Genomic DNA, 24021 nt, shown 5'->3' on the forward strand with positions numbered 1-24021 from the left:
TCTCAATGAGATCTCCCCTCATTCTTCTAAACTCTAACGAGTACAAGCCTAGTTTATTCAGCCTCTCCTCATAGCTCAATCCCCTCAACTCCGGTATCAGCCTAGTAAACCTCCTCTGCACTCCCTCCAGGGCCAAAATATCCTTGCGCAGGTGCGGCGCCCAAAACTGCACACAGTACTCCAGCTGCGGCCTCACCAATGCCCTATACAGCTGCAGCAAGACCTCCCTACTTTTATATTCAATCCCCCTCGCTATGAAGGCCAGCATCCCATTTGCCTTCCTGACCACCTGCAAGCTGGGTTTTTGCGACTCATGCACAAGGACCCCGAGGTCCCTCTGCACCGTCGCCTGCTGCAGTTTTTCGCCACGTAAGTAATAGTCCTTCCTACCATTCTTCCTACCAAAGTGGACCACCTCACACTTGCCAACATTTTTGTTGAACATATTTATTTGTTTCTTCAAATATTCCCCACTGTTTATTTATCACTACATCTTTTCGTCTATTTGCCTAATCAAACTGAACTATCTTGTCCCCATATCTATGTAATTGGCTATGGAAGCTTAAGATTTTTAAGCAGTGGCATGAATTGAAATCTTTTCTTCTCATGCACTCCTTGATCCACACATTTAATTCTCTAATCTTTTTCACCCTTTGCCAGTTGACACCTGGCTCAGATAACACACCAGAGATTATTATCTTTGAGGTTCTGAATTTTAATCTGGACCCCAATCCTTAAACTCTCTAATCAGAACATCATTCCAGTTCTCCTCATGTTGTTGGCTTCCACATGGACCACAGGTGAATCCTTTCGTTCCCACACAAGTTTGTCTCCAGCCACAAGGAGATGTCCTTAATGTTGGCACTTGGAGATGTCTTTAATCCTGGCACTAGGCAGGCAACACTAGTGGGCGGCACAGTGGTTAGCACTGCTGCCTCACAGCCCCAGAGACTTGGGTTCAATTCTAGCCTTGGGCAACTATCTGTGTGGAGTTTGCACATTCTCCCTGTGTCTGCATGCATTTCCTCCGGGTACTCCAGTTTCCTCCCAAAATCCAAAGGTGTGTCAGTCAGGTTGACTGGCCATGCTAAATTGATCCTAATGTCAGGGGGATTAGCTGGGTAAACAAGTGGGGTTACAAAAATAGGGCCGGGGTGGGATTGTGGTCGGTGCAGACTCTATGGGCCAAATGGTCTCCTTCTGCCGTGTAGGGATTCTATGATTCATTCAAACACCCAGTCACAGCTGCAAAGCACATACATCTATCCTATGATTAAATTGTTCCTATCGCTACCACATTCCTATTTACTCCCACAACCTGAATAACCCCCTGTAGATGATGCAATGGGCAGTTTTCCCACCCATCCTGCCAACCTGTTGCCTATCCACACAGTAGCAAGTACTTCATACCTGTTGGTGAAAGTCAAGGGCCACCATCACTTTCCATTGAGTGGGTGTGGGTCCCAACGGAAAGATAATGAACTGGAACTGAGCAACTATTAAGGCAGAGGGAGATGAAAAAAGTTATCACCTTGTACGGATCCTCAGGATCTTCCCAGGCCACCTGGAACATGTTCCTGATCTCTTCAGCAAGCCCAATTCTGGCACCACTGTTAGCTGCTATGTAGATTCTTGGAATGCCTTCCGCTCTGGCTAGTTGAGATGCCCGCAGGAACAGCAAATCCTCCTCAGGGCCAAATGAGCCAATCTTAAAAGTGATGTCATTACAAATGATGACAATGTCACGCCCTTCAGGATATTCTGGAGTTTTTAAGTTCATTTTCCAGGCCACCATTCCTACCTGAGGGTGAATCCAACACAACCATATTCATTCATTGTAGATTACATGGAAGTGACCTCCAGGAATATAGTAACAAATCTAACAGTTACATATTTTGAAGAGAATTACAGTTGTTCAAAAAACACATTGGTAAACTGAACAAGAAGTCCTTCCTGGAAAGTTTCTGTGCACATTCTTAAGAGCTAGATGCACCTATTCTATTTATCTCAACTCCGTCATGTGGTAGCGAGTTCCACATTTTAAACACTGTTTTTGTGAAGAAGTTTCTTCTGAATTTATTAGTATCTTACTTTATGGTCCTGAAATTCTGTAGCAAAGCAAAAACACACACACATACACATACACACACAAGTCACTGATGGATGTCAGTACACATGCTGATACAAATTCTTACTTTCTTTCTATGTAATTAAAAAGGTCCAATATCTTACCTTTTCAAGGCTTGGCACCACTGCTTTCAGAACACCTAGTCACTACTTTTATAAACAGACCTCTTTCTCTCTTCCTGTTGCCAATTTTAATGACATTGTTTATTATAGGCCTTGGAACTTTATCTAGGTCTCTCAATAAAACACCAACAAAATGTACATACCTCATTACCTCCAGGAATCCTGTTCATATGAACTAACTGACCCTGAGAGTCCAACACAAGTTCTGTACACAGGAATGGCTCCTGAGGGTATTCCACATTAGGTCCCCACAGCTTAAAGAGAGCCTGGGCCACAGGAGGAAAAGATAGAAATCAAGGTTTATTTCTTCTCTCACATTTGTTGATATGCAAAAGAACAAGACAAAAGTCATATTAAATAACCCTCTGATCAAGGTTTAGTATTCATCAAATACACCACGTATCACTTAGAAACAGCCAATGAGAATTCTTCAAACATCTTAATGGCTAAACACAGCATGTGAATCGGCATTGAGTTACATAGACCAGGATCCTTCACCTGTGCTGAACTAGCTTAGCTCAGCTAAGGGAACACAACAGTACCACAACAGTAATGGTGGTTAACACTGCTGCCTCACAGTGCCAAGGAGCCGGGTTCAATCCCAACCTCAGGTCACTGGCTGTGGAGAGTTTGCACATTCTCCCAGTGTCTGCTCCAGGTGCTCTGGTTTCCTCCCACAGTCCAAAGATATGCGGGTTAGGTTAACTGGCCATGCTAAATTGCCCCTTGGTGTCGGAGGGTTTAGTAGGGTAAATACATGGGGTTATGGGGATTTGGGCCTCGGTGGGATTGTTGTTGGTTCAGGCTCGATGAGCCAAATGATCTCTTTCTGCACTGTAGTGATTCGATGATTCAGTGAGTACCTAGTAGCTTGGCAAGGGTGGAATCTTCTAGGTTTTTCTCTCTCCTGATCATCATTCTGGAAAACTATCAACATTCTTGGGGTTTACCATTGATCAGAGACTGAATCCATATAAATATTGTGGCGACAAGAGGCTGAGAATATATCCATTAGTAACACACTCCTGACTTCCTAAAGTTGGTCTACCATCTACAAAGCACAAGTCAGGAGTGCGACAGAATACTCTCCACTTGCCTGCATGAGTGCAGCTCCAACAACACTCAAGAAGCTCAACACCATCCAAGACAAAGCAACCCACTTGATTGGCAACTCATCCACCACCTACAATTTTTACCGCCTCCAGCACTGATGCACAGTAGTAGCAGTGTGTACCATCAACAAAATGCACAGCAGCACCTCACCAAGTCTCCTTTGATAGTGCTTGCTAAACCCACAACTTTACCACCTTTACAGACAAGAGCCACAGATTATCAGAAACACCATCACCTGAAACTTCTCCTCCAAGCCACACATCATCCATACTTGGCACTGCATTGCCGTTTCTTCATTGTCACTGGATCAAAATCCAGGATATCCCTTCTTAACAGTAGTGTGTGTGTAACTACACCACCTGGCCAGCAGAGGTTCAAGAAGACAGACCACCACCACATTCATAGAACATAGAACATAGAACATTACAGTGCAGAACAGGCCCTTCGGCCCACGATGTTGCGCCGCCCAATTAAAAAAGCAATGACCCTCTAACCTAAACCAATCCCTTTCCATCCATAAACTTATCCACAGATCTCTTAAACGCCCCCAAACTAGGCGCATCTACAACTGCAGCAGGCAGGGCATTCCAATCCCTCACCATCCTCTGGGTAAAGAACCTACCTCTGACATCCGTCCTATAACTACCACCCCTTAATTTAAAGCTATGCCCCCTCGTGCTAGCTTTCTCCATCCGAGGAAAAAGACTATCACTGTCCACCCTATCTAAACCTCTAATCATCTTGTATGTTTCAATAAGGTCCCCTCTTAGCCGCCTTCTTTCTAACGAAAACAACCTCAAATCCCTCAGTCTCTCCTCATAGGACCTTCCCTCCACACCAGGCAACATCCTGGTAAACCTCCTCTGCACCCTCTCCAATGCCTCCACATCCTTCTTATAATGTGGGGACCAGAACTGCACACAATACTCCAAGTGCGGACGCACCAGAGTTTTGTATAGTTGCAACATGACGTTGCGGCTCCTAAATTCAATCCCCCTACCAATAAACGCCAAGACACCATATGCCTTCCTAACAACCTTATCTACTTGATTCCCAACTTTCAGGGATCTATGGACACATACACCTAGATCCCTCTGTTCATCAACACTATTCAGAGTCCTACCGTTAGCCCTATACTCTACACATCTGTTATTCCTGCCAAAGTGAATTACCTCACACTTTTCCGCATTAAACTCCATCTGCCACCTCTCGGCCCAGCTCTGCAACTTGTCCAAGTCTCTCTGTAAACTATGACAACACTCTTCACTATCTACCACTCCTCCGACTTTGGTGTCATCAGCAAATTTACTGATCCACCCAACTATATCCTCATCCAGATCATTTATAAAAATTACAAACAGCAGTGGCCCCAAAACAGATCCTTGAGGCACACCGCTTGTAACCGAACTCCATAACGAATACTTACCATCAACCACCACCCTCTGTCTCCTATCTGCTAGCCAATTCCTGATCCAATTAACTAAATCACCCTCAATCCCATACATCTGCATTTTCTGCAGAAGCCTTCCAGGGTGAACCTTATCAAACGCCTTACTGAAGTCCATATATACCACGTCAACTGCCTTACCCCCATCCACCTCTTTGGTCACTTTCTCAAAAAACTCAATAAGGTTAGTAAGGCACGACCTACCCTTCACAAAACCGTGCTGACTATCTCCAATCAATTCATTACTCTCTAAATAACTATAAATCCTATCCCTAATAATTTTTTCTAAAACTTTGCCCACAACAGAAGTAAGACTCAGCGGTCTATAATTCCCGGGGAAGTCTCTGTTCCCCTTATTAAACAACGGGACAACATTCACTATCCTCCAATCTTCTGGCACTATACCATTCTGAAGGGGAATTAGGATGGGCAATAAATGCTGGTCTAGCTAGCAATGCCCTCATCCTATGAAAGAGTATTTGTTTAAAATGTTGCTGAAAAGTGGATGTTGGGTAAGGAAACACTACATTTGCCTTTGGTTATAAGGAACATGCCAGGAAAAGCCATGTATTCAATTGAATGCCATCTAATGAAAGAAAGCAAAAACTAGGAACAGAGAAAGTGGAGGTTGATACAAACACCATCCAGGAAATGCACTCCATACAGGTGACAGCTGTACTTTTTTTGGGATGTCAGGAGGATCATCAGCACATGGCTGGCTGGGCAGGGTGGGGATGGGGTAATCACTTGTCCAATTTATCATCTATACACAAAGGAGTTGAGATACGTTGTGCCAGATGCAAGGGGATGGCATTTTTTTAATGCAGATTGTGTTGTGTAAATATGGGAAGGGGTAAAAATTGAAGGTGGTGGATGAGGTGCCAATCAAGTGGGATATTTTGTCTCGGAGGTGTCAAGCTTCTTGAGTGTTGTTGGAGCTATACTCATCCAGGCAAGTGGGGAGTATTCTATCACACTTCTGACTTGTGCTTTGTAGATGGTAGACCGATGTTAGGAAGTCAATGTTACATGTGTTATTAATGGAAACATTCCCAGCCTCTTGACCTGCTCTTGTTGCCACAGTATTTGTATGGCTATTTAAAACACACATTTAGAATCCTGGCACCGTAAAGCAGCATTTAATTCTGAAGATTACTTCAAATCATGTGGTGACTTTCTACCTGAGGTAAAAGTAGGTAAGTTAATAAGCACGGGGGCACCTCATCTCCCTTTGCTTTGTCAAAGTAACACAACTCAAACACAATGTGTGGAAAGATGCTTTTTTCCTTTTTTCAATCTGATACAGTCCCACATTGTGGTCTGATTATTTACCCAAAAGATGGTCACACTTGACCAGGCAGGTGAGCGTGAATATTGGGTGACAACAGATCTAGGTGAGGAAGGGCTGGGTTTCACAATTCTGTCTGCTGACATCCACAAGAAACCCAAGAGTTCCCAATCTCTGTGGAACTGTTCCTCAAAAATGATTCAATACTTTTTTGCAAAGAGAAACTTGCTAATGGAAGATGAGAAAACAGACTCACCTGTTGAAACATTTCGGGAAAGTCATACACGTAGGTTGTTCCTAAAGACTGTGCCTGGAATCGCTTTGCCTGCAGTAGATCTTTGGTGACATAAGGTGTATTCATCAGCATTCCATGGAGGGGGCCCTGCTTTTCTCCATACGAAATGAACATGATCTAAATACAAGTACACAAGACAAATTTCAAGTGTTACCATTTCTCAAAGAGTAATTTGTCAGATCCAGGGACCAAAGTGTCCCATGAATTCAAATGGAGCTTATGTGAGGTTCAAAGGAGCTCATCACTGCAAAAATAACAGTAAGATGTCTCACAACACCAAGTTAAAGTCCAACAGGTTTATTTGGAATCACAAGCTTTTGGAGCATTGGTCCTTCATCAGGTGACTCACTTGATGAAGGAGCAGCACTCCAAAAGCTTGTGATTCAAAATATATCTGTTAGACTTCAATCTGGCATTGTAAGACTTCTTACTGTGCCCACCCCAGTCCAACGCCAGCATCTCCACCTCATGCATAAATAATAGGGGGATAAAACATTGGTTACCAGCAATTGATATAAATAGACAAATGAAGTTATAATTTTAATCTGACCATAAATTTAAAGAAACTCAGCATGTAAGCAACATTCCTGCACCTCTCTATCTCCAGGATGAGTCTTCTGTTGACATCTATTACGATTCATATATTCACCTGAATTATATTTCTTCCTACCTAGTTTCCTGTTAAAGGACTCTATTCATTTTTCTGAGTTTTACCATCTCATTTGCCATGATTCTACTCATTCTCTCTCTCACAAGCATGACAGGGTCCTCACCTTCCCCCAGCAGATTCCCAAGCAGACTCTGCATTCAATAAATCATATTCTATCATTGCCACCATCTCCAACACCATCTCACTTTCAAACACACCTTTCTCTTCTCTGCTTTTTGAAGGAACAGTTTCCACGCTGATTCTCTCTTGCAACACCCCTACCAGCTTCTCTCTTTCCATTAATAACTGCCCATCACATGCCTATTCATCCCCACATCACTATCTAGGATCACAATTTATGCACTTTTCCTTGAATCCCATGATACAGTATTTATTGTTGTAGTGCAGTCTTCTTGCTCTATAAAATGTAGACCAAAAGCAGACTAGATGAATGATTTATTAAACATCGCTGCTATGACTGTAGAAGTAATGCTGAGATCCCTGTCAACTGTCACGTCCTTTCCCTTCTCTTCCTCCTCTAGTTTTCAACTTCTATGCTGTTCCAATTAATCTGAATGCAAGTTCCAAGAAGAATGTTTACTTGGCACTTTGCTGCTCCTTCACTTTAATGCTGATTTTAATACTTCCATTTCTACCTGCCTCAGGTTTTACATCCTTCAGCTATCCAAACTTCCTGTGTCTCCTAACATCTTTAATTTCTTTCATTGTTTTTTCTATTGTCTCATACCAATATTACTTTTGCCACATCACCATTGCCCTTTTCCCCTTTCTATGTGACAAAGATTGCTCCCATTTCCCTTGTTCTTATCCTTTCTAAATGCTGTAATATCCTCCCCTGCAATGAAAGGTTTTTGTCTTAAATATTTCCTTCATCCTTCCTACAGAGGTTGCCAGACCAACGTAGTGCTTCCAGCACCTTTAGCTTTTGCGTCACATTTACGACATTTGCATTCTTTGGCGTTTTGTTAAGTTTCATCCCCTTCTTTCTAAAGGGAAATGGAGCTTTAGAATGTATTCACATTTTCTAAACCCAAGGCTCCCCGCACCTCCCCAGCCATGATTCAACAAGCTTGTACCTGCCCAGTTCTGGTATTTGTCACCTCCTTGTAGAGGCTCATGTCCAAGTAATATCCAGATTCATTGGTGAGGAGCAAACGGATAGGGATTGCCTTTCCTGTGGGGGTTAGACGGATATTTATTTTGAGCTCGGCTTGCAGGACCCTGAGTTTCCACAGCCTGCTCCCATATCTCATTACCATGGCATGGACAGACTTCTCAATCTGAAAAATAACAAATATACAAGGTCAAATTTATGCAGTACAAAAGGCACAGATTATATAGCAGGGAGAAGAATCACACATCCCTATTGCTGTAACATCAGTTCTTTCAAGGGAACAATGATGTGCTTTTACAATACTTTTAAATTAGGCCCTTCATGTTCAAGAAGAGAAAAAGAAACACATTGTACTAATAACAGCTCTCAACTCCAAAATAAAAACAGAATAATCACTGGCCTCACAGGTGCACTATAGAAAGTATTCTTTCTGGTTGTATCGCAGCTTGGTATGCCTCCTGCTCTGCCCAAGACCGCAAGGTTGTGAATGTAGCCCAATCCATCACGCAAACCAGCCTCCCATCCATTGATCACGTCTACACTTCCTGCTGCCTTGGCAAAGTAGCCAGCATAATTAAGGACCCCAGTTAACCTGGACATTCTCTCTTTCAGCTTCTTCCATCGGGAAAAGGATACAAAAGTCTGAGGTTACATGTGAACCGACTCAAGAACAGTTTCTTCCCTGCTGCTGTCAGACTTTTGAATGGGCTTACCTCGCATTAAGTTGACCATTCTCTACACCTTCGTTATGACTGTAACACTACATTCTGCGCTCGCACATTTCCTTCTCTATGAATGGTATGCTTTGGCTGTATAGTTGCAAGAAACAATACTTTCACTGCATACCAATACATGTGACAATAATAAATCAAATCAAAGCAAAAATCAAACAATGACCCCAATTAGCTTGTGTTGTGATGTGCCTTTCCTTAGAGAAGTGAACATAGATTGTGTCCCTCAACTAACACAAAGTTTGAGTGACTTTGCAACTCCAGTAACTTATATAATTCAATTCATGGTGAGCCCTTTAAGCAATCTCTGAATTTTGATGACAGCAGAAGTCATCTAACGAGGTAGGTCAATGACCAGAATACTTAGGCCCATGAGCAGGATTAGATCTAGTGATACAAATCTGCAGACATTCCTGAAAGTTTATTTACTATTGTCACAAGTAGGCTCACATTAATACTGCAATGAAGTTACTGTGAAAATCCCCTAGTCGCCACACTCCAGCACCTGTTCAGGTACACTGAGGGAGAATTTAGCTTGGCCAATGCACCTAACCAGTGCATTTTTTAGACTGTGGGAGGAAACCGAAGCACCCAGAGGAACCCCATGCAGACACAGGGAGAATGTGCAAACTCCGCACAAACAGTGACCCAAGCCGGGAACTGAACGTGGGTCCTTGGCACTGTGAGGCAGTAGTGCGAACCAATGTGCTACCGTGCCACCGTGCCACCTGGAAACCAGAACAAAAACTTACCAAGTTGGGCAGGCTGCCATTATAATAAAATTAACATTGAAGTCCACCAGGACTTTATGCAAATGTGTAGTATTGCATTATTACTACACTGACCCCAGATAACTAGGAAAAGCAAATTCTGGAAGAAGGTACAATGAATTTTAAGTAGGTTTTTTTTATATGTTTTAAGCAATTCTCCAAAGGTCCAAAGGAGTTTTTCATTTTATACAAAAGGGCATGCATTAGTAATGTGTATCATAGAAACTCCCCACAATTGGGTCAAAAGTTAAATATTTGCTTGCTTAAACCATTTTTCTTTGTCTTTAAATGATAAAAGGTGAACGCATGAACAATGACATGATTAACATTGTTGAGCTAACAACTCAGAAAACAAGAAATCAGAACGTTCCAGACCTTGGACGGGTCCATTATCACAGTTGGCACAAAGTTGAGGAAGATATGGTTGCAGTCAGTGTGTACAGTCTGTTTGTTAAAAGCCACCTCTAGTTCATCCATGGCCTCAAGCAGCAGTCGCTCCCCCTCATTCTGGAGATATTCAAAGGAGGCTTCCTACAAAGTGTACAGCACACAAGATTGAAATTACTGCGTTCCGGAATAAATCCGTTTAATTTTGTTGTAATGTTTTTCAGGATCAGAATCTTATTTTTAACTGTGCTTCCCTACTTGACAACTGCTTTCTGAGGCCTCTACAAGTACATTGAATCATACAATTACAGTGTAGAAGGACAACATTTGGTCCATCGAGCCTGCATTGACAAAATTCCACCCAGACCCTATCCTCATAACCCTACATATTTACCCTCCTAATCCCCCTGACACTAAGGGACAATTTATCATGGCCAATCAACTCAACCCGCACATCTTTGGAGTATCATAGAATCCCTACAGTGCAGGAGGCCATTCAGCCCATTCGAGCATCGACAACAATCCCATCTAGGTCCTATCCCTGTAACCCCCACATATTTACCCTCCTAGTCCCCTAGATACTATGGGGCAATATATCATGGCTAATCAACTTAACCCGCATATCTTTGGAGTAGTAATCTAAGTTCACCTCAAAGAGGTGTGGTCCTGTCATGACTTTCCCTTCCCTGGCTAAAATGCTCCCTTGAGAGAAAGCTTTACATAGTTTTTGATGTTTAGCTTGAGGGAAGTTCTTACCAATTCATATCTCAAAAAAAATTTCAGTAGCCTAGTTAGTAATAATGATGAAGGAGGAGCACACTGCTGTCACTGCCACCTTGTGTTCCCTGTTGAAAGGTAATACCATGTGTGTTAATTAGGTATATCAGTGATAACGAGCAGGAGAAAGAATGCTGGTAACTTAGAAAATACTCTTATGGTTTGGATTTTTTGAGATCCCACCCCTGCAGCAGAGGAGGTGGCTCACTATTGGCTGCTGGCACCATCTCCCAATCCCACCGAAGTTAATGGCCATTTATGTTGCTTGCTGGCTGCGCCGCCAGGGAACTTGCCGCGGCGGTACACCTTTAGCAGGACCAGATGATCCTGATAGCAGGAACAGCTGGAAAATTCCATTCTGAATTAATTTTCATTCCAATGTTAATGTTTTTTCACAATATCAAGTCCTGTGGAGCCCTGAATTCCCTCTCCCCCATTTCACCTTTATCTTGTAAGAAATAGGGCAGCAGTTGGATATTCAGCCCTTCACACCTGCTCTGTCATTCTTGACTGACCTTCTCTCTCAGCTCCTCCTTCTCGCACCATCCCCATCTTCTATGATTCCCTTAGTATTCAAAGATCTGGCGATTTAGTCTCGAATACACTCAGTAACTGAACACCCTCAGCTTTCTGGGGCAGAGGACTCCAAGGGATCAGAATCCTGAGTCAAGAAATTTTTCCTAATCTCAAGTCATAAATGGCTGACCTCTTATTCTGAAATTGTGACCCTGTGTTCTAGATCTTCCAGCCAAGGGAAATCCAGCATCTATCCTGCCATGTCTCTCGAGAATATAGGTTTCAATCAGATCGCCTCTCATTCTTTTAAACGCTAAGAAATTTAGGCTTAGAGTATTCAATCTCTCTTCAGAGGACAATCTCCCCATTCCAACCTTTGATTATAATGAAGGATGCTATTTTGTAACCGTCTCAGATATTGTATTATACACTGCAATTATTCTACAACGACTTTACTGCCTCAAAAACATTCCTTTAACCCATCGTAGAGAAGAAAGAAAAATAAATATCTTCTAAATGTTTTTGGTTCTCCAGTTCCAATAGAATGGATGGAATTTTACCACCCTTCCGGCCAGTGGGATTTTCCAGTCTGGCTGAAGTCAATGGACTTTTCAATGATTCACTGCATTTTATAGCCACTGTCACAAGGGGAGAGGAAAATTTTGCTCCATGTGTTATCCTGCTTAACTTTCTTCTCCACATCTACTTAATTATTCAGTTTACAAATTCTATACATAAAACAATGTTACTTTTATATCTGAGAATGGGATTGGAGATTGTAAAGATAATTTAGAGGGAAGTGATGAGATAGTCTGGTGGACATATAGTCCTTATGATGGGCAAGGTTGACAACAGTCCATGGTTATAAAGAGTGAAGATGAGAATGTTTTAATATTAGTTATTCTGATTACTTTTAGGAATCTACAAATGCATGAACAAAACCTTTTCTCAAGAGATTAAATATATGAGGTAGAACTCATGATAGGGTAGATTTTAAGACCATAGGAACAGAAGTAGGCCATTGGTCTATCGACTCTGCTCCGACGTTCAGTGAGCTCATGGCTAATCTGATATGATAATAATAATTCTCAATGTCACTTTCCCACCTTATCTCCATAACCCTGGATTCAGTTACTGATTAAAATAAGACTTTTCACTTGGGCTTTAGAAACAACAAGTCAGATGCATCGAATAGGCTTTTCCTGCTCAAGCCTTATGTTGCAATCACTTTCTTTCTTCCAGCCCAAATTCTGACTGAATTGGACAACCTTTTTGGTGTGGCATATCCATACTAGTTTTTGCTCAACTGAATCATGTCTTTGGTTGCAATCAAAAGGTTGCACACAAATGCTCCATAATCCCTTGGATTCTCACCTTAGTGATGAGGTCAGGATGTCGTACTATTGCTCGGACAAAGAACCTGTAGTCAGTGACCTCTGCCCCCTTCTTCACCTTGGCAGCACCTAGGTACAGGTGCATCTTGTGATTACCGCAGGGAACAGCAGTGAGGTCAAAGTTCCGCATTCGGTTGAGTTCCAGCTGAAAGGCCAGCGCTGGATCCAGATGTCGATAAATACGATCCTCTGCAAACTGGATAATGAGATTTTAAAGCACAAACATATCATATACTTTTAAAAATAAATAAAATTATTTCTCCCCTCTTCAAATTATAAATTTATGCAACATTATAGTTCTATTAAGATAAATGTCCTACCACTAGATCACAAAAGTGTCAGTTCTTCAGGTGAAACACAGAAACTAGAAGCAGGAGTAAGCCATTTGGCCGTTTCGCGCCTGCTCCGCCATTCATTATGACCATCGAATTCAATATTCTGATCCGCCCGGTCCCCCCCATATCCCTTGATCCCTTTAGCTCCTAGAGCTATATTTAATTCCTTCTTGAAATCATACAATGTTTTGGCCTCAACTACTTTCTGTGGTAGTGAATTCCACACATTCACCACTTTCTGGGTGAAGAAATTTCTCCTCACCTCAGTCCTAAAAGGTTTACCCCTTAAGCTCAAATTTAGTGGCCTTTAGTCCTGGATTCCTCAAACATCTGGAACATTTTTTCTGAATCTATCCTGTCTAACCCTGTTAGAATTGTGTAAGTTTCTATGAGATCCCCTCTCACTCTTCTAAAGTCCAATGAATACAACCCTAACCAATTTAGTCTCTCCTCATATGGCAGACCCGCTATCCCAGGAATTAGCCTGGTAAACCTTCGCTGTACTCCCTTATAGCAAGAACATCCTTCCTCAGATAAGGACTCCAAAACTACACAGTATGCTCCAGGCCATCTTGGCCATTGCGCAGTGAGAAAGGATTCATTGGCAATCTAGTTGTGAGAGAACCCTTGGAGATGAGTGACTATAATATTATGATAGAATTCTTTGTCAAGGTGGATAGTGACATGATTGATTCTGAGGCCAGGGTCCTGAGGATGTTTAACTAGGTGGGTTTGAGATCACAGAAGTCGATCGTCATATGGCATCTGCAAATGTCCACTTTGCAGCAGAGAAACAGAAGTGGGAACTTTAGCTAATTTTCCACGTTCGGGCCAGTTAAAGCAATTTAAACATCATAACTGAGATCAGCTAGCATAGCAGAGACTAGGGGTAGAAGTTGGTTGGTATTGCTTAGAGCCACACTGTGCGCTGTGTATATCCACTGAGGTTTATTTGGTAGCACGAGCTTTTGGAGCACTGCTCCTTCATCAAGTGAGTCTACCAGAGTCCAAAGCCACATCATATAGCCACTGAGCCTTCAAGTGCAACAATATTAACTAACATGTTCTAGAGACGCTTCTTGCTTTGTTAAAGAAAAATAAATCCTTTCTTAAATGTATTTGATTTAATTTGTTTACCTACACACCATTTTTTTAAAAGAAAGATACATGGGCAGAATTTTACCACTCGTTTTGGGGCTTTAACATCAGGACCAGATGAGGTTTCTGAGTCCACATTCACTGGGAGCCAGACCGAGGGAACTATTTACCTGGAGGTGGCCTCCCAGATTGCCTTTGGGTCTTTGGTCCAATTAAAGACAGCAGGATGCTGCTGGCTTCAGAAGGCTGACAGCTCTCTATTCTTGATAGCCCCACTTGGAAAAGTGATGAGAAAAATCTCTCTGCATTAACAGGGCCTTTGATTATTGAATTTGGCTGCCTGCCTACATTGGGCAGTAGGCTGATCTGAATCTGATGCTGCCATCACTGGGAAACTTCTCATCCTCCACTTTTCCCCCAGCCCACTGCCCCACCCCACCCCCCCCAACCCTCCGGCAACAGAAAAACCCTATCCACTTTGTCTTTCTGAAAAGATGATGAGGAAAATCTCTATGTACAAGAAGTGAAACTTGTCAAAATGCACTGTAAACAAAACATGCATGTTTTCTGGTTCCTGTCCCGAAACAGAAAGTTTATCCATGAAAATAATCACCATGATTTTCTGGCCATTCTGATCAGTAGGATTTTCCAGTCCCATCAAACATGACTATGCCCCATGACAGGTTCCCTAGTAGCAGGGTGGGTGAGCCAAACAAAATGCCAGAAGATCCCATTGGTGGCTAATAATGAGCCACTTCCACTGCCAGAAAGCACGACATGGGAGTGGGGGTGGGGGTGGGGGTAAGGGGAGGGGTGGGAGCAAATTCTTTTACACCTTAATAGCATGTGTTCTGCAGTGAGTAGGTCTGGCAGTCTCTGCTCTCAGCAATGTTTTGGGGCAAGCAGACTATAATTTTGTTGGACCAGATGAAGGTAAGAGAACAGGAACTGGAGATCTGTAACTGTAGCCTCACACACTAACTCAAAAGATGGCATGATAGCACAGTGACTAGCACTGCCACCTTAAAGTGCCAGGGACCCAGGTTCGATTCCCGGCTTGGATCATTGTTTGTGTGGCGTTTGCACATTCCGGGTTCTCCAGTTTCTTCCCACCATCCAAAGATGTGTCGGTTTGGTGTACTGGCCATGCTAAATTGTCCCTGCGTGTCAGGGGGATTAGCTAGGGTAAATGCATGGGATTATGGGCCTCGGTGGGATTGTGATCGGTGCACTTTCGATGGGGCAAATGACCTCCTACTGCACTGTAGGATCCTATAAAAAAAATGGCAATCTGAATTGGGGACAAACAGCTTGCCACTGACTGTTTGTTTTCCAAAAAGATTTTAACTCAATTCTGCTTAATCATGGAACATTTTCATTACTTAATGCCTGTGAGGAGCTTCATTTTGTTATGCTGTACTTGTATTCATTCAAGATTAAGATTCAAAGTAATTTGTTTATTCTTGGTCTCTGTTGTTCAGCTGCATTTAGGGGATTGAGAATGGTGTGAAATTAATTTTTAAAACAAATGTTTTCAAATTAGTAGCACTGGTGGGATTGATGATTGAGTCAACACTGAAGAGATATGTTTGTGCTCAACACAGTATGTTCATTGAATGATGGGCCAAATGCAGCTAAATGTAAAGGCCAGGGATTTCCTGCTCCTGTTTGTGTCGGGTAGGTTCGACAATGGGAAAGTATCACAAGAAGGCCAAATTTGCACTTCAATCAACATCAAAGCAAGAAACAGTTGTCCCATCTCCCCATCGGTGACAGGCTGTGTTTCCCAACATACAACATTGAGTACCTCATTATAATAAATTAACATATAATTATCAGGCCCATACACTGGAATCATTCCCTGTGTCAAAAATCCATCCGCGGTGGCGGGCTATCAGAACGATGTGAAACATGACTGGTCTCAGAAGGTATGCACCTGGTGAGCTGTACTCATAGTGGAGCTCAAACGTGAGTGCACTGTTCAGGGGGAGAGGGTAGAGCCAGGGTAATGCGAGTCTGATGGCAGCAGATGCGAGGAAGGTTGCCAAGGGTGGTGCCAGGAGAAGCCAGGCAGAATGCTGGGTGTGGTGTCAGTGGTGGGGGGAGGGGGGAGATGCACCTTGGTGAAGATGGGTTCCTGCTTTTCTAGCTGTACACTGGGAAAGCTTTTAAAATGGCACCCAGATCAATGACTGTCTGATTTGATGACAGAGTGGGCAAATCAGAGACCACCCGCTAGCGATACGATGTGAAACCCGTGAGTGTGACTCACCTTAAAAGCCCTGCAGTATGGCTGGATGGATTAGAGAGCTGTTGGCCAATGGGATTGGCCAACAGTTCTCCAAGGTGTGACCTCCTTCCAAGGGCAGACAGAAGTCCTTCCCACTGCCAATGAGAAGGCAGTTGAGCGTGAAATGGCAGTGGGCTTCTGTGGGTTGGCAGGAACAGGGCAGCAAGTGCCCATCCTGCAAATTCTATCCTTGGAGTTTTCTTAATGCTCCAAAAGGTGTACTACCACAACAACTCAAAGAGGCAATACTTATCATTCTTGTATCTGTGATAAATGATTTAAAGTACCTCAGCTTCTGCCCTGAAGGTGAAGTATTTGGGGAATTCTCGCTGTGAAGGAAAGAAAATTTTAAATTCAGTGATCACATTGCGGACACTTAAAATTGCAGTAAATAATCTTTGATGTAGGAGTCTTCAGGATTAATGAAGCAATTTAAGAAAACTCACCTTTTGTCCAACAAGAAAGGTGATTCGTCTGATTCCGTAGTCAAAAAGAAATGCTTTCTGTAAACGCAAGGAAAAGGAACAGCTAACAACTTTGATTTTATGTGTGACTCAATCAAATTAGAAAGATAATATTTTCAGGAGTCCCCTGCTCTAGATCATACTGGGAACTTAGTTTCATTACTGTATAAAATTTGCAATGAGCTTGGGTTAAATCCTCACTAAATATTGGAAGGTGTATTTCTGATGCCACCATTTCCTGTCCTAAAATACCTTTTATTATTTCATAACTTTAATTAATAAATAGCAAATGCTCTAAAGTTTATTTATTTATTAATCACATGTAGGCTTACATTAACACTGCAATGAAGTTAATGTGAAAATCCCCTAGTTGCCACACTCCAGTGCCTGTTCAGATACACTGAGGGAAAATTTAGCATGGCCGATTCACATCTTTTGGACTGTGAGAGGGAACTGGAGCACCCAGATATGCCAAGGGATAGTGCATCAGGTAATTCAAAATGCAATTGATGTGGAGATAGAAAAGTTAGGGCACAAGAAAAATGAGTTTAAATCAATTATATTCCTTGACCTTTCTCATGTGAAAATGAACCGATTTTGATTACACTACGCCTTTTCAAAACACTTGTGATGAACTGCAATTAAAACTATAATTCCCATGAGGCAGCATTTCTAACTATAGTGAAAAAGAAAAACTTGCATTTATATAGCACCTTTCACCATCACCTGACATCTTAAAGCATTTTGCAGCCAATTAAATATATTTTAATTTGAAGTGTAGTCACTGTTGCAATGTAAGAAACGTGGCAGCCAATTTGCACACAGCAAATTCCCATCCCACAAACGACAATATGATAATGATCCGTTATCTACCTTTGTGACATTGATTGAGGGATTAAGTATTGGTCAGGATAATTCCTCTGCTCTTCTTCAAAATAGTGCTGTGGGGACCTTTATGTCTATCTGAGAGGACATCTCATCCAAAAGACTATACCTCTCAGTGCAACACTCCCTTAGTACTGAGGCTCAATTCCTGGACTGAGATTTGAAACACAAACCTTCTGACTCAAGAGGTGAGAATGTTACCAACAGACATGACCTTTCATGGGTCAAATCTAAAAGACAGGTTTTACAAATACCTTCGACTGGCAGAATTTGCTGAAGATAGGCACTAGTTCATCATCCTGCTCACAATCAACTTCTTTGAGAGCAACATTCAGAATATGGATAGGTTCCTCCTTCAAGTTCTGTTTAAGTAAATAACATTTTAAAATGGTTTTTATTAGAATTAATAAAGGACTTTCAGGCCTTAGGAGATAATGTGTTCATTGAAAATCTGAGAGTGTAATTTTACGGCCCCGTAGTGTCTATAAAATGAGGCGAGCCATTCAAAAGTCCATCGGCTTTGGCAGCACCATAAAATCTCACAGGTGTAAAATTCCACCTCTGTATTTCCTGAGGCAGATGAGTATTCCAATCACTGGTAACCTACTCCATCTGCATTTCATTGATTCAGCTCTGATCACTACAGTTCTGAGGCTTTGAGTCCAAATGACCCTTTGTCAGAGCTTTGATAAAGGGTCATAGAACATAACAGCGCAGAACAGGCCCTTCGGCCCACGATGTTGCGCCGACCAGTTAAAAAACAATGACCCTCTAACCTAAACCAATCCCTTTTCATCCATAAACCTATCCACGGATCTCTTAAACGCCCCCAAACTAGGCGCATTTACAACTGCAGCAGGCAGGGCATTCCAATCCCTCACCACCCTCTGGGTAAAGAACCTACCCCTGACATCCGTCCTATAACTACCTCCCCTTAATTTAAAGCCATGCCCCCTCGTGCTAGCTTTCTCCATCCGAGGAAAAAGGCTATCATTATCCACCCTATCTAAACCTCTAATCATCTTATATGTTTCAATAAGATCCCCTCTTAGCCGCCTTCCTTCTAGCGAAAACAACCCCAAATCCCTCAGTCTCTCCTCATAGGACCTCCCCTCCATACCAGGCAACATCCTGGTAAACCTCCTCTGCACCCTCTCCAAAGCCTCTACATCCTTCCTGTAATGTGGGGACCAGTACTGCACACAATACTTCAAGTGCGGCCGCACCAGAGTTGTGTACAGTTGCAACATGATGCTGCGGCTCCTAAATTCAATCCCCCTACCAATAAACGCCAAGACACCGTATGCCTTCTTAACAACCTTATCTACTTGATTCCCAACTTTCAGGGATCAATGTACACATACACCTCGATCCCTCTGTTCATCCACACTATTCAGAGTCCTCCCGTTAGCCCTATACTCGACACATCTGTTATTCCTACCAAAGTGAATTACCTCACACTTCTCCGCATTAAACTCTATCCGCCACCTCTCGGCCCAGCTCTGCAACCTGTCTAAGTCTCCCTGCATACTATGACACCCTTCCTCACAATCTACCACACCTCCGACTTTGGTGTCATCAGCAAATTTACTAATCCACCCAACTATACCCTCATCCAGATCATTAATAAAAATTACAAACAGCAGTGGCCCCAAAGCAGATCCCTGAGGCACACCACTCGTAACTGAACTCCATGACGAATATTTACCATCAACCACCACCCTCTGTCTCCTATCTGCTAGCCAATTCCTGATCCAATTTCCTAGATTACCCTCAATCCCATACATCTGCATTTTCTGCAGAAGAAATCTGGATTCAAAATATCAGCTCTTCTCTCCTTATGGACCTGCTGAGATTTTCCAGCATTTTCTCTTTTGCTTTTATTACAGTTCTGTCCTTGCCCTTCTTAATCAAAAGATTTTGATAGCACAGGAGGAAGCTACTCAGCCTGTGCTAGTTTTCTGAATTCAAGCTTTCATTGCCTCTCGACTTTGCAACTTTTTGATGTTGCCAAACTCATCCAAAACACTCTGCCTGCAAGTTACCCTGCACTACTCGCCCAATCACTCATCATCCTGTACTCAAGAATATCCATCACTTCCATTCCACTTATCCTACACACTTTCGAATTTAATTTTTTCACATATTTATCTAAAACCATTTTTTAAAAAAGCATTATGGATTTTGTTTTCACTACTATTTCTGTAGAACATGTCTTATGCAGAAAATAAATCCTCAAAACGCTTCCTTTCTTTGGCGATTAACTTAAAATTTATGCTCAATAGTTTCTGGCTGGAATTCTCCAGCTGTTCTTGCCCCACCACTGCTGCCAGCGAGAATTAGGCACTCAGTCAAATCTCCATTCATTGCAGCGGGGCTGGAGAATCCCAGCTGCGGGTGAGGTCAGAGAATCCAGCCCATCAATTCAACAGCTAGTGAAACAGTTTCTTTTTCTCCCCAAAAATCCCTCTTAAATCTTCACCTTGAAAAGGTTCCAGTTTTCACCATCTCCTCTAAAGCCATCCATCCTTGGTATCATCTTACTGAATCTCTTCTGCACCTTCCTCATGACCTGGACGTCCTTCCTAAAGTAAGGTATCCAAAACTTGGACAGCACACCAACTACGTGGCCTTGCTCCTATCTGCATTCTCTCATCACAGTCTCCTAATCCGGACCTCAGAATTTCTCATCTTGCCTTTCTCTTGTAATGTGCAAGTTTTGAAATCCCACACTTGGTGTCCTTTAACTTTCCTGTGTTGCTGCTGCACCTTCTGTTTGTCTCCTTTATTTTTAGCTTTTTTGTCCTGGGATTTTCTTACTGCACTTTCCATTTTATAAATTAAGTGTTACATTGAAAGTCTACAAGCATCAACTGGAGAAGGCAGCGTACATGTTTATAAATGTGAAATTCCACATGCAAGGTGAGGAGATCGATACTCACCTTAACGTCCTGCTGATCAAAGAAAGTGGACCTTGTCTCAGAAAACAATGGACTATCCAGAAATGAGTCAGCAAAGCAGGTAATCACTTCTTCAAAGTTCCTTTAAAAAGTACAAATATTCAAATTGTTGATAGATTAACAATAAAAAGTGTTGGATAGTTTGTAGTGTCAGTTTGAACATGCTGTTGAGACATACACTGAATTTATTCTGTTTTCATTGGTATTATTGCAGGAGCTAACTTTTCACAACACTGTATGGAAACAGTGAATAAAGTCCCACTACAACATTCAATTTAAATGCACTAGCCATGAAAACATTTAATCATTAGATAATCTGCCAATATCGTTATGTAAATTCAATTTCCTAATAGAATCGTAGAACAGAATCATAGAATCCCAACAGTGCACAAGGAGGCCATTCAGCCCATCGAGCCTGCGCGACAACAATTCCACCCAAGCCTTTTCCCCATAATCCCATGTATTTACCCTGCTAATCCCTCTGACACTAAGGGGCAATTTATTAGTTAATAGTTTAGCAAAAATCTAGCTCTTATATTTATTTTTAAAAATCCATTTTTAAAAATTTCTTTGCATTTCTCCACTTCCGAAGGCACTGATGCATGCAGGCATATAGTCCATAGAATCTGTAACATCTCAACCAAACTTCTACAGAAAGTATCAGCAGGCATTTGGACCATGGACATGCACTACTGGACATCCAAAATACTCACTCTCTAATTAGTCCAGAGGAGGGAAGAGATTATTCAAAGGAATCCAAGGTTAGAAGAGTAAAGTGTACAAGTTAGTGTACAGAAGCGGGACAAGACACATGGGTAGAAAGTGGCAAGGGCATGTAGGCAATGGGGAATCAGTGAGGAAGGATGATGGGTACGAAAAATGTAACAAGAGAATGTGACGCAAGTGGTGGAGTTTAACTGAATGGTACAGAAAGGAGAGCTCAGTGAAGGCACTAACTCCAGTAGGTTTACATTAACACTACAATGAAGTTACTGTGAAAATCTCCTAGTCACCACACTCCAGCACCTGTTTGGGTACACTGAGGGAGAATTTAGCACAGCTAACGCACCTATCCAGCACGTTTTTCGGAGGAAACCTATGCAGAGAATGTGCAAACTCCGCACGGATAGTCACCCAAACTGGGAATTGAACCTGGGGTCCTGGCACTGTGAGACAGCAGTGCTAACCACTGTACCACCATGCCGACTGAAGTATTCATGGATAACACTTGTATATCTCGGTTTAGACAATACTTACTTAACCAAATCTTCAAATGCCTCAAATGCAACCATGACTCCCATTCGCTGGCATAAAGGTGACTGTCTGCTGGTTACAAAGCGATCACTGCTCTGTTGATTCAGCTTATAATGAACTGTACTAGTTGGAACACACATCCTACCAATTAGACAAAAAAAAAGAACAAGTCAGGTACTTAAAAATATATGCCAACAAGAAACTTTAATCCTTGTTGATGCTAGCTTCAATGAACTATATTGGAATCAAGTTAGTACAGAATCGCAAAATGTCTCAATTCTAAATTAACGAATATGTTACACTGCTATCCTGCTCCTGTTTAATTGTACTAGCATGTTAACAACACCCAATAGCTTCCAAATGAACTAAATCAAAAATTGTACAACATGGAATAGTGACACTTACCCATAATTTTTAACAGAGAGAGGAGTGAAAACAATAACCCTGAGTGGGGAAAAAGTTTACTATCAAATAAATCGGTTGGACTAAAACCTGGTGTTGTCAGACTTTTTACTGTGTTTACCCCAGTCCAACGCCGGCACATCCACATCATGGGGAAAAAGTGAGCAGAGTGCTCCGAAAAGGAAAGTTAACTCAGAAATCCCAAAACATTGAATGTAACGAAAAGAAGCCAACAATGCAGAAGAATTGATAAAGCAGAATATTTCAAACACCTTAAAAAAAACCCTTCAGTTCAAACAATTCCCATCATGTTGAACTTCTGTCCCTTCCCACTCACCGCTCAGTGGCTGAAGTTATAAACCCCTCCCCGCAACCCGCCCAGGGTCACAAGGAGTCTAAGCTATTAAGATGGAGACACAAGGGAGGAGTGGAGGGAGAGAAATTTGGGAAGCACTGTTCTAGATCAGTTATTGGGATTCCTAAAAAATAAAAAACAACACTTTCTTTCACAACCAAATTGAAAACTGCAGTTCAGAAATTGTTGCAAAAGAGTTCAATTTCAGGAGACTTTTTACAAAGGTCAGAAGGCATGCACTTTGAAATTTTAGCACACATTGTATAAGATTTTGCAAATTAAAACTTGGAATCTTTTGAGAGGTAGGGAGGGTTTGATCCAAACTGGGTTAGAATTTAACAAATCCTAACTTCATATTGTGCTGGAATACATGAAGGACCTTTAACACTGGCATTATATAAAGCAGCAATAATCAATTTACTGACTGGAGTAATACAAGGCAATAGAGGTGGAAGAACAAACCTCAGCCAAGGGTTGAAAATAGAATCATGCAGTGCAGAAGGGGGTCATTCGGCCCATGGAGCCCGCACCGAACACAATCTCATCCAGCCCCACACCCATCCTGTATTTACCCTACCTAGTCCCACTGAACTAAGGAGCAATTTAGCATTGCCACCCACCTAACCCATACATCTTTGGATTGTGGGAGGAAACAGGAGCACCCATAGGAAATTCACACAGATACAGGGAGAACGTGCAGACTCCGCACAGGCAGTAACGCAAGCCGGGAATCGAACCCGGGTCAGTGGGGCTGTGAGGTAGCAGTGCTAATCACTGTGCCACCGTGCCACCCAGAAAATGGGTGGGAAAGCAAGTGAATTTTCCTCTATATCACCCAACAAATGGACACAAGTCTGAACAAGTTGGCACTAAGTTGGCAAATTATGGGCAGTTTTACTTTAGTTAGTGACACAAACGCAGATACATCCCAAACCGTTATTTTGTTAATTTATTTTCACATTTGTTAAGAGAAAGTAATCCAATCACATTCCATATAACCCAGATGTGGTCTGTTTGAATCCATCCTATTCAAGACTGGCTGAACAGTGGCAGTCAATCCTGGCCTCAGTTTCAACGCTCCTCTACTTTCTCATCAATTGGGTTAGTGATTCACCATTTGCAAGACAGTATTTGTTTTTCTTGATCCATGCAATAAATAGGTGAACTATACTCTACCTGTATAGGGTAGGATCACTTCCTCTGAAATTGAACATTTAAACACACAA

At 42.1% G+C, this 24021-nt stretch overlaps 1 protein-coding gene across 6 annotated transcripts in view; it reads right to left on the reverse strand.

Moving 5' to 3' along the window:
• The window catches only part of acacb (acetyl-CoA carboxylase beta), a 118503-nt gene that overhangs the window by 30992 nt on the left and 63490 nt on the right, over window positions 1–24021 (reverse strand). For 5 of the 6 annotated variants that reach the window (XR_013889040.1, XM_080208094.1, XM_080208092.1 and 2 more), the window contains 12 exons: window positions 23972–23995; window positions 22042–22179; window positions 20767–20866; window positions 18079–18186; window positions 16922–16978; window positions 16763–16804; window positions 12733–12948; window positions 10054–10209; window positions 8140–8343; window positions 6355–6510; window positions 2394–2516; window positions 1532–1801 (listed from right to left, as the gene is read on the reverse strand). Coding sequence is in view for 5 of the 6 variants with exons in the window: in XM_080208094.1 (XP_080064220.1) it covers window positions 1532–1801; window positions 2394–2516; window positions 6355–6510; window positions 8140–8343; window positions 10054–10209; window positions 12733–12948; window positions 16763–16804; window positions 16922–16978; window positions 18079–18186; window positions 20767–20866; window positions 22042–22179; window positions 23972–23995 (1594 nt within the window). In the remaining variant the exon portion in view is untranslated. The remainder of the gene's footprint in view (window positions 1–1531; window positions 1802–2393; window positions 2517–6354; window positions 6511–8139; window positions 8344–10053; window positions 10210–12732; window positions 12949–16762; window positions 16805–16921; window positions 16979–18078; window positions 18187–20766; window positions 20867–22041; window positions 22180–23971; window positions 23996–24021) is intronic. The other variant, XM_080208093.1, reaches the window with a different exon arrangement.

Source organism: Carcharhinus amblyrhynchos, chromosome 20, assembly GCF_965287045.1.
Source record: "Carcharhinus amblyrhynchos chromosome 20, sCarAmb.v2.hapA, whole genome shotgun sequence".
In the NCBI taxonomy this organism is placed as follows: Eukaryota; Metazoa; Chordata; class Chondrichthyes; order Carcharhiniformes; family Carcharhinidae; genus Carcharhinus; species Carcharhinus amblyrhynchos.